The 14374-nt window shown below is 49.6% G+C and overlaps 3 protein-coding genes across 3 annotated transcripts; 2 read left to right on the top strand and 1 right to left on the bottom strand.

The window, feature by feature from the left end:
- Positions 1 to 957: 957 nt before the first annotated feature.
- Positions 958 to 2088, top strand: M421DRAFT_424887 (uncharacterized protein). Its single transcript, XM_033593895.1, has one exon. The coding sequence runs from the start codon at positions 1301 to 1303 to the stop codon at positions 1874 to 1876; it is 576 nt and encodes a 191-aa protein (XP_033444499.1). The 5' UTR covers positions 958 to 1300; the 3' UTR covers positions 1877 to 2088.
- Positions 2089 to 4946: 2858 nt separating this feature from the next.
- Positions 4947 to 6140, top strand: M421DRAFT_8904 (glycoside hydrolase family 17 protein; the record flags this gene model as incomplete). Its single annotated transcript, XM_033597732.1, has 1 exon — positions 4947 to 6140. The coding sequence occupies one exon, from the start codon at positions 4947 to 4949 to the stop codon at positions 6138 to 6140; it is 1194 nt and encodes a 397-aa protein (XP_033444498.1).
- Positions 6141 to 6729: 589 nt separating this feature from the next.
- Positions 6730 to 7551, bottom strand: M421DRAFT_424884 (uncharacterized protein). The gene has a single exon (XM_033593894.1). The coding sequence runs from the start codon at positions 7220 to 7222 to the stop codon at positions 6935 to 6937; it is 288 nt and encodes a 95-aa protein (XP_033444497.1). The 5' UTR covers positions 7223 to 7551; the 3' UTR covers positions 6730 to 6934.
- Between the last annotated feature and the right edge of the window lie 6823 nt (positions 7552 to 14374).

Here is a 14374-nt window from a genome sequence, read left to right as displayed (position 1 = left end):
TTTGTTATCCATACTCACCTCGCCTTTGTTATCCATACTCACCTCGCCTTTGTTATCCATACTCACCTCGCCTTTGTTATCCATACTCGCCTCGCCTCACCTCGCCGCTCTTTTCGCCGACTTCGCGCGTGGTTTGAGCGGAGTACCTATATGGATGGATAGTGCGGAACGGCGTCTGAGGCTGAGGCTGAGGCTTCTTCTGAGCGTCGTGTTTAAGGAGGGAGCATAGCGTTATGCTAGGGATCACGGGAAGCGACCACGTCCGATGTCTTGCCTGTGTCTGCGGAATCGGGGAAGGGCGCTGGTGGTGTTGTGGCCTGCAGGCTGGGGTCGTAGTGGCGGAGATAAGGGCGTTGTGTCCGGTGGAGACGGGCGGACTTAAGGGCTCTGAGGCCGTTGGGTGGAATGGCACGTGTTTGCGATAGTGGAGTGGGCTTGGCTGGATAGAGGTGACGTAGCTGTGTGGACAGAGATGTGGTACTGGTGCAAAGGGCTGTGGGTGGGGTTGTTGCTACGGAGAGGACCTCACTCTACTGCTAGATATCGTAGGCGTCTCTCTCTGCATGGAAACTTGTTTGGCTGTGGGTTCATCTCGTGTCCTCTGCAGGGCTCGATATCCTTCCGACCCCACAGGATGCGTGCAATGCGCATCGGAGACGGAGATAGCCCACCCACGGGGCCTCGAGCAGAGCGGCTAAGTCAGCTTTTGAAGGAGGCGATATCGCTGCCCCTTCATTCCTTCGTTCGCGGGCTGCAGTTGTCAACAATCGATTGAGTGGGGCTCAGCGGCCGAGAAGGGACTTTGTTGATTACCTGTTCAAGCCTAGCGGTTACCTGCGTAGGCTTGATTCTTACACTGCTGGGTGGACGCGTGAATTGAATGTGAGGAATGGACTTGCTTGTTGACGCAGATGCGTACCAGCACAAGTGTTGATGTCATTGCTTAGCCAAGACGGAAGGATTGGATCGTTGCCTTCAAAGTTTAGTTGCTCGTTCTTTGCTCCTCGCCACTCTCGCTGGCTTAATCGAGATGCTTGTCGTGCGGTATGATAGTCGGTCTCACAACGCAGCACAAGTGGATCTCGGCCAAATTCCTGCTTGCTAGCCAGGCCGACTTTCTTTCGGTGAAGAAAGTACCTCGGCCCATCGCAGCTTCCGCAATTACAGTTAACACCCCACCACAGCTGGTACATCAGTCCACGTCTCAATTGCAACTGCTTCGTTGCTTACAATTCAAAACAATTGACCTGCACCCGGCACTGCCAAGCAAACCATCAACGCATCTATCCCGCCCTCCACCATGTCCAACCCCATCAACTACAGTTTCTACGGCACGACCGTCCCTGTGCTGCGCAGCATCTTCTCAGCTGCCATCAGCATAGTTCGCACTGCCAAAGATGAGCAGTCAAAGGGGGGTCTTCCCTCCGAGCAGGAAGTCCTCGACTCCACCCTCGGCGACATGTTGCCCTTCCGCATGCAGCCCATCCTCCTGGCCAAGTTCTCCCTCGCGGGCCTCGACTACCTGAAGCTGCCCAAAGCCGAAGTCCCCGCGTTCAACCCCGCGTTCAAGACGCTCGACGAGGTGATTACGTTCTTCGAGGGCGCGCAGAAGGCGCTCGACAGCATCGATGAGGCCGAGTACACCGCCGCCGCCGCCAAGAGCTGCGACATTGCCTTTGGCCCTGGAAGACCCACCCTGAGCATGACGGCTCTTGACGACTATTTCCACAACTTTGTCATCCCCAACTCGTACTTCCACCTCAACACCATGTACATGCTCCTCAGAAACGCAGGGTTCAAGCTGGGCAAGAGCGTCTATATTGGATCCTTCATGAGCGAGCAGCAGAAGAAGGACTGGGCTCCTCTGAGCCAGTAAAGCATGCTCGTGTCCAGTCAAGAGGATGACGCGACGTGGTCAAAAGATACGAAATATCGATGGCGTGCTAGAATGAATAGAGCTTCGCCCACAACGCATTTCTCTCAAAGTACGACATGTTGAACAGGTTTAATTTGCTAGCAGCTGCGCATGAAGAGCGTGACATGTGTACCTACTAACGTAGTGTCATCAACGCTCGTGGACAGCAAGACGCACTGACTTCAATGAGCAGCGTTCCAGCGGAGCTTCATCGAGACAGGTCGGAAATTTCTGATACTTTCAGACGAAGACTCCCCCTGCGCACACAGTCCCCAACGATCGAGGCGACGCTCTCGTGAACAGCAGGACCCAGGCCTCGGTGGTAGAAGCAATCCTGAGACCGCGCCCACGACTCGCCTCGTTCGCACTCGAAGTAATTCACTCAGGCTATGGCAAATAGACCACCTACCTCCGAGACCGAGATGGTAGATACCTCATCTCGCATACCGCTAGATAGCCGCTCTGACCACGTGCACTCGCAGCTTTCACACTGCAATGGTTCTTCGATATCGCTGGTGTGCTGGTACCACCGCCTACCTGCTGGCTTTCTGCCGACGGGGCAGAGTCGACTACGCAGCATTAATGTGGCTTGATCTGCGTGCTGCTCTCGTTGTACAACTCACAGCGACCCTTGATGTCTTTTTTCTAAAATATCGGAGATGAGACACTACAAGCCGGAATCCGATCTGCCTGGTGTCGTCCGAGAGTTTGCGCGATCACGCGGCGACGATCGAGAGAGCAGGGTAGCCATGTCTTGCAGGCGTGTGTCAATCGTCTGAGGAGTTGACTTGTGCATTATCACGTGGCATTGTGTGAGGCTCTCACCTGGCGACGTAAGTGCGCGCAATGCGTGTCGTGTCAGTGCATTTCCTAGGCACTGTTAGATATTCTTATTGTATATTCGGGTCGTGTCAGGTCAGTCAATCTGTCAGACTACCACCAAGGGAAGCTGTTATCACGGTCGCCGGATGCTTCCTTGTAACGCGAGTTTCCTACTGTTATTAGTTCTGGATATACTGCGCCTCAGTTGCACTTGGCGACAAGCAAGAGATCGGATAGTGTATCACATCACAGTCCTCGAACCCTGCACCACAACCACACCCACGCAGACCACCGACCGGAACTGGCTTCGTCGTTGATTCCGGACCGTTCGCGATATCACAATGCAGCCAGACGTTCACCGCACGTCAGCCCCTCCCAGCCTCGGATCTACCTCAGCAGCCCCACCGTGTGTCAAAACCCGTCCCCAGACCGCACTGACTACAAGCTCACCCTCAGCAACCGGCCAAAACACCCTCCTTCCACCCAACAGCTTCTGCCCGTCGAAATTCCGTTCGTAACCGAGACCGGCACGTGCGTACCCCGCATCAAGGGTGATGAGCGCATCCCGTCTCGAAGCATGCAGACGCCGCCTCGGTCTCGGTAGGCGTGTTGAGCGTTGCTTTGGGCTTATGGGATGGCCGGTTGTGTGGGGCGAGCGACGGTGAGAGACAGGCGGCAGATGTAGCATGGTTGTTTGCGTGGTATGACTGGAGGAGCTGGGATACCAGAACCAGGTCGTTCTGTGGTCGTAGGACCTGTTTGCGACTGGTGTTGCATCCTTGCCAGCTTACCTTTGCGTTAACAGCGAGCAGTATCCGTAGGTGCTGCACCCATTTCGATTTCTCTGCTATGCTGGAGATATTCAAGAACTTTAAGTGCAGTACATAGGCACTCAGACGATGGCCCCGACGACAGTCGCGCAGCATGTACATCTTTGGTTGCATTATCATCCTCGTGCTGCGCGGTGAAGATGTCCTTGCCGTTGAGGTACATCCGCGATCGGGCCACTATACTCTCGTAGAACATGCGCTTGATGTTGGCACCGAAGTCTGGAGACGGAGTGAGGCACTGTGCAATCTCGACTGCTTACCGCGTCCCGCTTGCAGGAGCGTGCAATACGATCCAGCTACACTTCTGCCCTTTCCTCAAAAGTGCATCGTCGATGCAAAGTTGTTTAGTTCCTAGCGGGCGAAGGCAGACCCAAGTGGTTCAAAGATAAAGGGCCGTTAAATGCACACAACACATCGAGTTGACCTGGTTGGAGCCTTCGTGGAGGTAGTCGCTGACCTGATTGCGAAATTCCTGCATGCCGCTGAGGCAGCTAAAGCTGAGGAGACCCAACTGAACGGACTGGTAGAGCGGCTTGATGAGATGAATGTGGCCTGACGAGAGTCATATAAAAACCATGTGACACTGCATTGGCAAAATCTGCACAATTAGTCAACTTGAAAGAATTTGCGGCATAGCTTGATAGCAGAAGAAGCGTGTATCGATTCGTGGAGATTGCAATAGCATCATAGAACCGCTGACTACCCCCAGGGCAGCGTGAATCTTCTGGCGGTGTGCTCAGGGCGTGTTGCGGAGACTGTGGTCTGGAGCTGTCTGCGGCGATTATCCACGAAGCGCAAGACCACATGGAAGAGGCTGCGCTGGCGGAGCCAGGTTGACACGAGTCGACAACGACGGCCTGAAAATCCCATGGGCTTTGGGTTGGCTCGGCATAGCATAGCAAAATCTGTTAGCTGGAACAGTGACCATTCGTTGGCCCCGAGCTCTCAGAAGACCTTGATACCAACTTAGCAGGCGTAAATATGGTTGATGCTGACTTGCAGGGAATTGGAAAGTCGTGGTACCTAGGGTCAGCATTGCGCAACCGGGTCTCGGAATGAGGGCAACAAGATCCAACACTGCGGTGTTTCAGGCGTGACTCTGCACGAATTGCAAAGCTCCCGGGTTGGCGCCCAGCCTCAGCTGAGCCAAGCTGTGTCGCATCCGTCCAATCATAACGACCAGAGCAAGAATCCGCAAATTTCCCGGAGCTCGCACCCCGGACGATCGCGCATGCGCGCCTGTTGATTAACATGCGGTCCCCAGGCTCACTTTCACTCATCACAACCTTGTGCTTACACCGATAACAGCACTTACCTACTCCGTTTCCTTTTTTTCAAGTTACTTTTCTTCTCCACATTCCTTCGACCATACATCAAGCATGCGGTTTTCAGTAGCACTCAGCATCGCCGTGACGCTCGGCTGCACAGCTGTTCAGGGCACCATCCTGGGCTTCAACTCCGGCGCCTCAGACGACAAGGGCAATGCGAAGAACCAGCAGGACTTCGAGCGCGAATTCAAGGCAGCAAAGAGCCTGAATGGCGCGCCCGGCGAGTTTAGCACCATCCGCCTGTACTCCAACATCCAGTGGAACACGCCCGACACCCCCATTGCTGCATTCTCAGCTGCGGTAGCGACAAACACGAGCCTCCTCCTTGGTATCTGGGCATCGGGCACAGACAACATCGACAACGAGCTGAAGGCGCTGACGGCTGCTCTCGACGAGCACGGCGACAAGTTGGCGAATTTGGTCGTGGGTATTTCGGTTGGTAGCGAGGATCTGTACCGCGTGTCAGAGCCCGGCCTGCGCAACAACGCTGGTGTTGGTCAGAACGCTGACACGATCGTGCGCTTCATCAAGGATGCCAAGTCGAAGCTTGCGAATACAGCCCTCAAGGGCAAACCTTTCACCCACGTTGATACCTGGACCGCCTGGGTCAATGGCTCCAACAAGGCTGTCATTAACGAGATCGACTTCCTCGCCGTCAATGCCTTCCCCTTCTACGAGTCCGAGCTCGACAATCAGATTAGCAATGCCGGGAGCCTGCTGAGCAGCGCTTTGACAGCCACCGAGGGCGTTGCTGGTGGCAAGGACGTCTGGATCACCGAAACCGGCTGGGCATACACCGGCCCTGCTTTCGGTGCTGCTCAGGCGACTGTCGATAACGCCGGCGAGTACTGGCAGGAGGTTGGCTGCAAGCTGTTTGGCAAGCGCAACGTCTTCTGGTACACGCTTCGCGACGCCAACCCAGACAACAAGGTCAAGTTCGCCATCACCGACGACCTTAGCACCACCCCGCGCTACAATCTGACCTGCCCGGCCGAGAGCGAGGAGCTGCCTACTCCTGCCCCGATCAGCAGCAATTCGACAACCTCAACTGGCAACGGCACCGGCAGCAGTAACAACACCAATAGCGGCAGCACTGCCAGCGTTTCTGCCAGCGGCTCAGCCAGCGCCAGCAGTACTGGTGTTGCTCAGGGTACAGGTGCCGGATCTTCAACTTCGGTCTCTGTCGTCAACTCCATGGCCATAGCACTTTCCGTGGTCTTCGCTGCTGCGGCTTGGGCTCTGTAGACGTCGTTGATCTCGGCCAGCTCCTAGATTTCCTTTTGTCGATGTACGAGTAGCTTCAGGCGTTTGGTGTGCTCTGTCCAGCTAAAAGCTGTCAGTAGTCAATTAATAAATAACGCTGCGTCGCCTTTCGCGTGATCATTTCGTCCCATGCACAGGCCTGACTAGACCGCACGATAGTCACATAAAAAGAGAGACTTTTGATGTGCTTGGCAATGTGCTTGGCAACGAGGTCGCAGTGAGGTCGCAGTGAGGTGAGGTGAGGTGAGGTTTGAAAGACTGGAAGCTACGGATCTTTGGGAAGGCGCGTTGTGGGGCTGCGTCGTCACCATCCCTGCATCACCCAGCGAATTGTGCCTCTAACACGACGCCCGTTCACGGACGTCGACATTATCAATGGGATACTGTTCCGAGCAACATTGGATTCGCGCGGGTCAACCTCTGCCTCGAGCACTCTTTCAGCACGACGGCGCAGGGGGCCAGCCACGAATGGCAGGTGCAAGAACCTGCTGGGCCAGCAGCAACAAAGCATCATGTGAGGTGGAGCTCAATCCCCATCCGGTAATCACAGTTGTAAAGAGTTTCTGATTCCCTTTCTGTATTATGTGTCTCTTAGATCTGTTCTCTTGTATTACATCCCGCAGTATTACCGAAAACATGCCTTATTCTTCTCACCGCACTGCTTGACCCTTGTCGACTTCCTCCCTCGCTAGTCCTCATACTCAGATCGTGTATGCATGCATATTGATGCCATGGCTGGACCCAACCGAATCACCTTCATATACACTCATCCACGCTCAGCCCTCTCTGTACCCAATGCTCGGACCCTCTCCGTGTCTTGCCCACTGGCTCCTCCTCCCTTCATACACAAGGTTGTCCATGTTTCTGATCCTAACCTCCGCCATGTAAGTTGCTTGTGCTGCGGAGACAAGCTTGAAGCCGTTGCCGTCAACCTTGAAGCCGAAAGTGCGGTGGATGGCGTAGCCGCAGATGACAAGGCACAGGGCACCGAAGATGATGAGGAGGACGATGACAAAGAAGGGTAACGCGTAGCCGGTGTTGTCGCGCGGGGTGAGGGCGGGCATGGTGATGAGCGTGTGTCTACGGCCTTGATGTAACAGAATCGTCGTGAGTGCAGTGTTGATTGTCTCTTCAGTGTACTTATGGGCCCAATTGCCGGCTTGTTGAAGTGCAGCTAGTGCGTAGTATAAAAAAGCTGGATTGAGGAGAGTTGTGATGGCTATTCTTGGCAGTTGTTCCACTCAGAACAGGAGATTAACGAGGATGGCGGTGCTTTATCTTGTGTGGCGACAGGCTATGCAAATCGAGACTGTGGAGCGAAACATGCATACAGAGATGATGAAGAAGGCATAAGCTAGAGGGACACGTCTTTTCCAGTGGGACATAGCAAGATATATACGTACCACTCCTCCTTTGCGAGCCATGCACGATGACCGGGCCAAAATCTGCCATACCTATCTATGTTTATCTCTTCGATGCCTCAGTGGTAAATGCAATCCATACATGGCCTGATTTGGCAGGGAATTTTCTGTATCACTGCAGCTATTGGTCGGTTCGGCAAACCCTATGGAGTCAGGCCTCCTGTGTAGCATTCCCGCACGTGACTTGTACGAGTGTGCCAATGAGAACCCACAGCTTTGCGAGGTGACCAATCAGAACGAAGTGGGGACATTATTACTATAGTCGGGTTGGACGCACTGGTCATTCCGGATTGAAAAGTCGAAGCAGGGCATTGAATATGAAGCACTATCTTGAGAATGAGATATCATGAAGCTGGAGTTTGTTTTTCAACGGCATGTTGGGGCGTGCAAGTTTGAAGTGTTAGTCAGCCGCGTTTTTAGCGTCTGCGGGTGTGTTCCTTGGGTCGTGACGTGGCGCCTCCTCGAAATCTGACACGTGCGTGTCATTCTTAAAGACAGGGCGAAGTCCGCCCACACGTAATATAGGAGTCGTTCGATAATCTGTTGTTGGGGATCTGCCTCGACTGCTAACAAACGATGCAGCCACGACCCAGAACTTCAAGATTCATAACCACACGGCAGATTTAGTCGATAGTATCGAATTTATACAGGTTGACTCGCGAGCCCCATCATCCCTTATCGGTCTTGTCACAAAGCCACCTGCGAAAGAAGATGACTTTGTCAACCCACACCCAAACCACGACTACTACAACGATCGCTTCAGCTTTCCGATACTTGTTTACGCCACTCTTCTCGGCACAGCCGCGACCAGCTGTCTATTGCTAGTCGCACTGCGAACTCAAGACATCCGGCCATCTGACATAGTCAACCCAGGCTCGACTGCGAGCTTCGAATTCGTCTTGGTGCCGCCGCTACCTGTCCTGCTTGGATACCTCGCATTCTGTACGCTTTTGTCACTGGTCTTCGATATCAGAACACCAAGAAGGAAGGTTTATCGATATTGGTGTCGCGTCTTGCACTTTTCCCCGTTCATTGGCATTTTGATTCTGCCATCGTTCAGTTACACGTTCGTCGTGTACATCTCAGCGATCTGCACGTCTCTCTATCTGGCGGTGGGGGTGGCGCACATTATCAGGAGATGCATGAGCAAGAAGTACGCGCGCAAAGCGGTACATGATCTATGAAGGCCGTGAATGCACGAATTCACTGTCTGTTCTATATACAAGTGCCCACTGAACCTGAATGGGAACGTCAAAAAAAGTCACTTAACCCATGCGGACAATACCCAGCAAGGTCGCGACGGAGTTTGGAACGGATTGGGAGGGTTACAGCTGTGCTCTGTAACAGTCCTCGTTCTGCGCTCGAAGTCGACGAAAGCCGAAACAAAGCTTGTCCGCTGAGACTGGGCCATTTGGAACGTCCCTCCTTGAGGCTCGTTGCGCCTACGTCGACGAGCTATCGCGACAAATGCCATCGGCGCAGCTCCAGCTCGAGCTTGTTTTCGGCTTTCCAATTCGAGCTACACGGTGATTGCTGCTCTGGTTGTGACCGGGTTTGAGGCTAGCGTGAATCCCCAGCTAGACTCTCGTGATGAATCCCGTTGCGGTCCGCGCTCCGCTGGGCATGGCTGCGGTTTCTATGCTTCGGGTACAGTACCCATCGCTGTTTTGTCTCTCGTAGCCGGTGCTGCTACCAGTTCATCGACTGCTTCGGTCCTCTCGACCGGTTCGTGGCTCCCGATCGCTCCGGGCTTCTCGAGCGCCTCGGTCCCGTCGACTGCCTCGCATCTCTCTGAGCTTGTTCTATTGTCGCGCCGCTCTGCACTGATCGAGCTAAGATGAAGACAAGGATTTTGCGGTAGAAAACCCATGGCTTCTGATTCAGCTTCAACTTCGATCGTTCCAGCAACGAAAGCTTGGACTCTGAGTTCGAGCTCACTGGTGCAGAAACTGATGTCATCGCAAGGGTCAGTTTGTTTGGGCTTTCTATCGCGGAGGAGATGAGTGCAGCTGACACGGGAGCATCTGAAGTTGCAAGTCGTCGTCTCGCGAAGAAGGCGTCTGATCGGTCTTTCATCTCACTCACACCGAGAGTTTCCGGTGCGAAGATGCAAGATTTCACGAAGTGCGAGCCATTGTCTTCAACTTCGACCGAGTCTCAGGTAGAGTTGTCTTGTCTGTCTTGTTGATCGTGAATTGAAGTTTCTGGAGTCAACAATCGTCCGTTGTTCTGCTCCTTATTTTGTTCTGTCACCTCACCCCTATACTAGAGCCTTTAAAGATTAGTAGGTTGTGCTAAAAGACAACAGCAAAGTCTAGCTCAGACAACACAGAGCATTAGCATCCACTAGCCAGTGCCCTCTATTGTGCTCTAATTAGGCAAGAAATGTTCCTAGATTGCCCTTGTACATGAGATTATGTCCTGAATTAAAGTGTATGTGTAACTGCGTGAGCAGTGTCGGTCGGAGACTGTGATCAACGAGTGTATTGCTATCTGTTGTCGTCTTGTGATGTTTTTTTTGTTTGTCGAAGCTCTCAGCTCCGAGGAAAGCGCACTTGCCCACCAGGCAGTACTTGCTACAATTAGACTGGCGGATGGGTACCCCTTACCTAGGGTAGAGTATGGGTAGAGTATAGGTCGCACGGACCAGGTTATAGGTAGGGTAGGGTCACTTAGGCTATAGGTATAGGTAGGGTAGGGTTGCAAAGGCCATAGGTAAGGTAGGGTATAGTTACTTAGACTATAGGTATAGGTAGGGTAGGGTTACTTAGGCTATAGGTATAGGTAGGGTAGGGTCACAAAGGCCATAGGTAAGGTAGGGCATAGTTACTTAGACTAACGTAGATTATCACCGAGCCGGCCATATCACCGAACCAGCCACTTTCTCTTGGCACAACCACCTTTTACCCTATTATAACATGCCTTAACAACAACAACTTCAGAATACTACTAGAGAAGGCAGAGTTATTCTTGCTATCTAGGCCTTCTACGCTAGCCAATTTTGCAGTATCTATAGCGCTGCTAGAGTATTGAACATACCTTATTAGCAGGTCTCTAATTGCCTTTGCAATATCACATTTTACCTAGATATACACGCTAATTGCTAGAAACTTACTATACTAGAGGAGCAGACAATTATCTAGTATATAATTAACCTTAATTTGCAAGGATTTGCGCCCTAGCTATGTAAGGTGGCAGATATAGCTAATAAGATACTTAGTGTGCGTAGTGAAGAGCCTGTTAGTAAACTATAGGCTAGCAGGCTTATAACGCGTTTAGACAAGCTTAAAATAGCCTTTAATTAAGCTAAGGATAGACAGAGGATACTATAGGAAGATCCTAAGATAATTAGCGCGTAGTTTAAGCTAGTAGAGGATACTTAAGTTAAGTATAGTATTTGTAATAATAACATACACAACTTTAATAAAACTAGGTTCTAGATAGGTGTTGCTTTGTCTTTAAAGGTTGTAACAGGCTTAGAGAGACGTGCTTAGCTAGAGCTTGTTTAGCTAGGCAATTGCGAGTAGGTTACTGTTATCTAGAGCATCTGCGCTGCTAGGTATGCAACCCTGCCTTTTATTATCTACAAAGGACGCGTCCACATCTCTGCCTAGTATAAGGAGACAGATATACCCTATAATTAGAAGCTCTTAGTCTCTAAGAATAGTTAGATAAATAATATACTTAGCCTTAAGTATTTAAAGCACTTTAACATACATATAAAGACATATTAGGTAGGAGTATATAGGTTGCTTATCTTAGACAGCTATAAGAGCTATTTTAACTAGGAGTTTAAGGACTATTACCTAGAGAACTAAATCCTTACTCTCTACATGCTACCTTACTTATTACACATCCTCTAGCTACTTAACATAGTCTATTTCTTACTATTAAAGTATTAGTACTCCTAATATATTTAAGACTTAGCACACTAATACGTCTTCTATATTAATAAGGAAGGCTTCCTACTAGCCTTTAGGGATGTGTTCCTTAATATATTTATAAAGGTTAACTACTAAAAGGCCTTTAAGGTATTAGGGCTTGTTCCTACTAATACATAGGTAGTGTTAGATTGCCTTAAAGTGCAGCTGCATACCCTACTAGCAGTACCTCTACCTAAAACACTATAGCAATCTAAGACGCTAAGCAATACACATAAGTTTAGGTCTTAATCTAAGCTTATAAGTAACTCCTTCTAATAAGTACTAAGTGTAGCATAAGAGGGGTTCTTAAAGCTTGTAAAAGGGGCTAAAGAGATACTGTATAAAAACATCCTTATTAAGGCCCATATGCAAGAGCTTAAAGAGCAATTAGCAGTAATAACTAAGAGAAAATCGCGTAAGAGAAAGCAGATTCAGCATAGTGGCACACTTAAGTATGGCCTAGCAGCATTGCGGGTAGCTGCTAAGGCGTGTGTAGCAGCTCAGCTATCTAAGAAGACTTAGGGTGGAGGTAGTCAACTAGGAGCTTAGTCAACTATTCAGCGCTGTAGGAACTATAGCAAGACTAGACACAACATAAGAACGTGCTAGGAGGGTGTAGAAATATCTTCTAAATCTAATGCAAGCACGCAGTATGCTAGGTCACTATTTAATAGTAAGTAGTTGTAGTTGCAGTAACTTGTGTTAGTTGTGCTAAGAGAAAATGGCTGGTTCAGTGATATGGCTGGCTCGGTGATAATCTACGTTATAGGTATAGGTAGGGTAGCTAATTTGTAACGGTTGAGAGGAGAAGCGGATCACGTGTTGTTGGCGGTGGTCTGGTGTTACTTCCTTATGTTGTTGAGCACCTCTTACCTTGGCTGCGTTACAAAGACGTTATCAAAACAAACCCCTCAGCGAGCCTCAGAGAACAAAAAGATACAAACAACAACAACAGAACACAATACACTCATTATATACATTTGCTCTTCATACCGCAACATAATTACCTAGGTACCCTGCGCAGAGTTTACTCTATTGCAGAGTTTTTAACTAATTATTACAGCGCGTTATTATATCTGCATTGCGCACATGTTACCCTACCTTACCTTACCTAAGTTATATATTACCTATTGTAACGGTCTAGACTCTAAAGCTAAAGATGAGCTAGAGCTAGCCGGTTACATTAGCTTAGCCGGCTTGGCTTAAGCTAGATATATATTATCTACGCAGTTAACTAGACGTCTAGTTAACTTGTGCATGCTTTTTAGCAAAAGTTGTTAGGAAGTAGATATCCTTTATTGGCCTTTGGCCAGACTACTACACCTATACCCTACCTTACCTCTATCACGTGTTACCCTACCTAAACTAGATAGGTAGGGTATGCTTAGGTACCCTACCCTACCTATACCTACAAATCACATGATTATACCCTACCCAACCCTACTTTACCTATCCGCCAGTCTAGCTACAATAGGATATCATGTGATCTAAGCCACTTGGTTACAGTATGTTAAGCTTCCTGCAGCACGCTAAGCTAATTAGGCTTGTAACAAAGCCTTAAATATAAGCAAAGTGAGTGAGATTTAGCAGTTGTACACCTGTTAGTGTATTTACTATAGGCTCAATGCTTCCCTAGGCTGTTATCTAAACACGTCCTATTCTAGCTCTAATAAAGTTAGGAGCAGCTGCACTGTACTCTTTTGTCTATCCCTTCTAGTTCTTAGTGTTAATTACATAAGTGCTAGAACTAGGGCCAGAATCTATTAGTTACTAAGCTTGCTAATATCCCCCTCTATACTTACTGCTGTGTAAAGATTGTCTTTTTGCTTTATGTTGTTGCAAGATTTCGTGTTGACTTGCTCGTTACTCTAAGCCTGTAGCTCTTGCTTGTTATTCTAAGCATGTAGCACTTAATCATGAATTATATATTGTACAGTGTTAGTGTCAGGCTGGGTATGTGGCGAAGCCACCTCTGACCCATGACAAGGCATGTAGCAAAGCTACCTCTGACCTGTGTCTTACGATATCAGTACTGTTCTGGCGCAGGCTCACCATCAGTGTGAGCCATGTTACCTTTTGGTTTGCTTGTCTCAGTGGCCGGAGCTGAGGCTTGACATTTGTTAAGCGTACAGACAGTCTTACAACGTGTTCCAATCGAGCGTATGACAGGTAGAGAGCTCTATGCAAAGATCCTGTGTTAATTAGGAGCTGGTTTGAGCTTGTAGAGCAAACAAAGGCCAAGTACGACATCTGCGATGAGGACGTCTACAACTTTAATAAGGCTGGCTTTATAACAGGCAAGATTACAACTCAGATTGTTGTGACAGGGGCAGAGAGGAGACGCAGGCTTAAGGCTATCCAACTAGGCAATCGCAAGTAGGCGACAGTGATCTAAGGAATTAACACTGCTGGCTGGGTGATCCCACTGTTTATTATCTTTACTGGCCAGCACTATCTGTCTGCCTAGTATGGGGAGGATATACTACAAATTTAGGCTATCGCCGTCAGCAACAATAGCTAGATAACTAACAAGCTTAGAATTAAGTAGCTAAGGCACTTTATTAATCATATGGATGGCAAGGTAGTTAGAGCACATTAGCTGCTTATCCTTGATGGCCACAAGAGCCAGTCTCTTAAATTTCAAGAGCTCTGTGTAAAGAAAGTAGGGGAAGGACTAGACTACTATCTTCCTAGTCTAGAAGGACCTAGACAAATCTAGATTAGCTTTGTCTAAATAGGAAGCGTATAGCCTAATAGAGGTAAGGTAGGGTTATGTAATATAATAGACAAGTTATTATATTAGATACTAGGTAGAGATTCCTAGGCTAGGTACAGAGCTGTCAGATAAGAGCGAGCGGCGAGAGGTCGGATC

The sequence above is a fragment of the Didymella exigua genome (genome assembly GCF_010094145.1).
Source record: "Didymella exigua CBS 183.55 unplaced genomic scaffold M421scaffold_40, whole genome shotgun sequence".
Classification (NCBI taxonomy): domain Eukaryota; kingdom Fungi; phylum Ascomycota; class Dothideomycetes; order Pleosporales; family Didymellaceae; genus Didymella; species Didymella exigua.
This window is presented reverse-complemented; position numbering and strand designations above follow the sequence as displayed.

Coding starts and splice junctions, on each gene's coding strand:
- M421DRAFT_424887 (XM_033593895.1), top strand. CDS start 1,301: ATGTCCAACCCCATCAACTACAGTTTCTACGGCACGACCGTCCCTGTG.
- M421DRAFT_424884 (XM_033593894.1), bottom strand. CDS start 7,222: ATGCCCGCCCTCACCCCGCGCGACAACACCGGCTACGCGTTACCCTTC.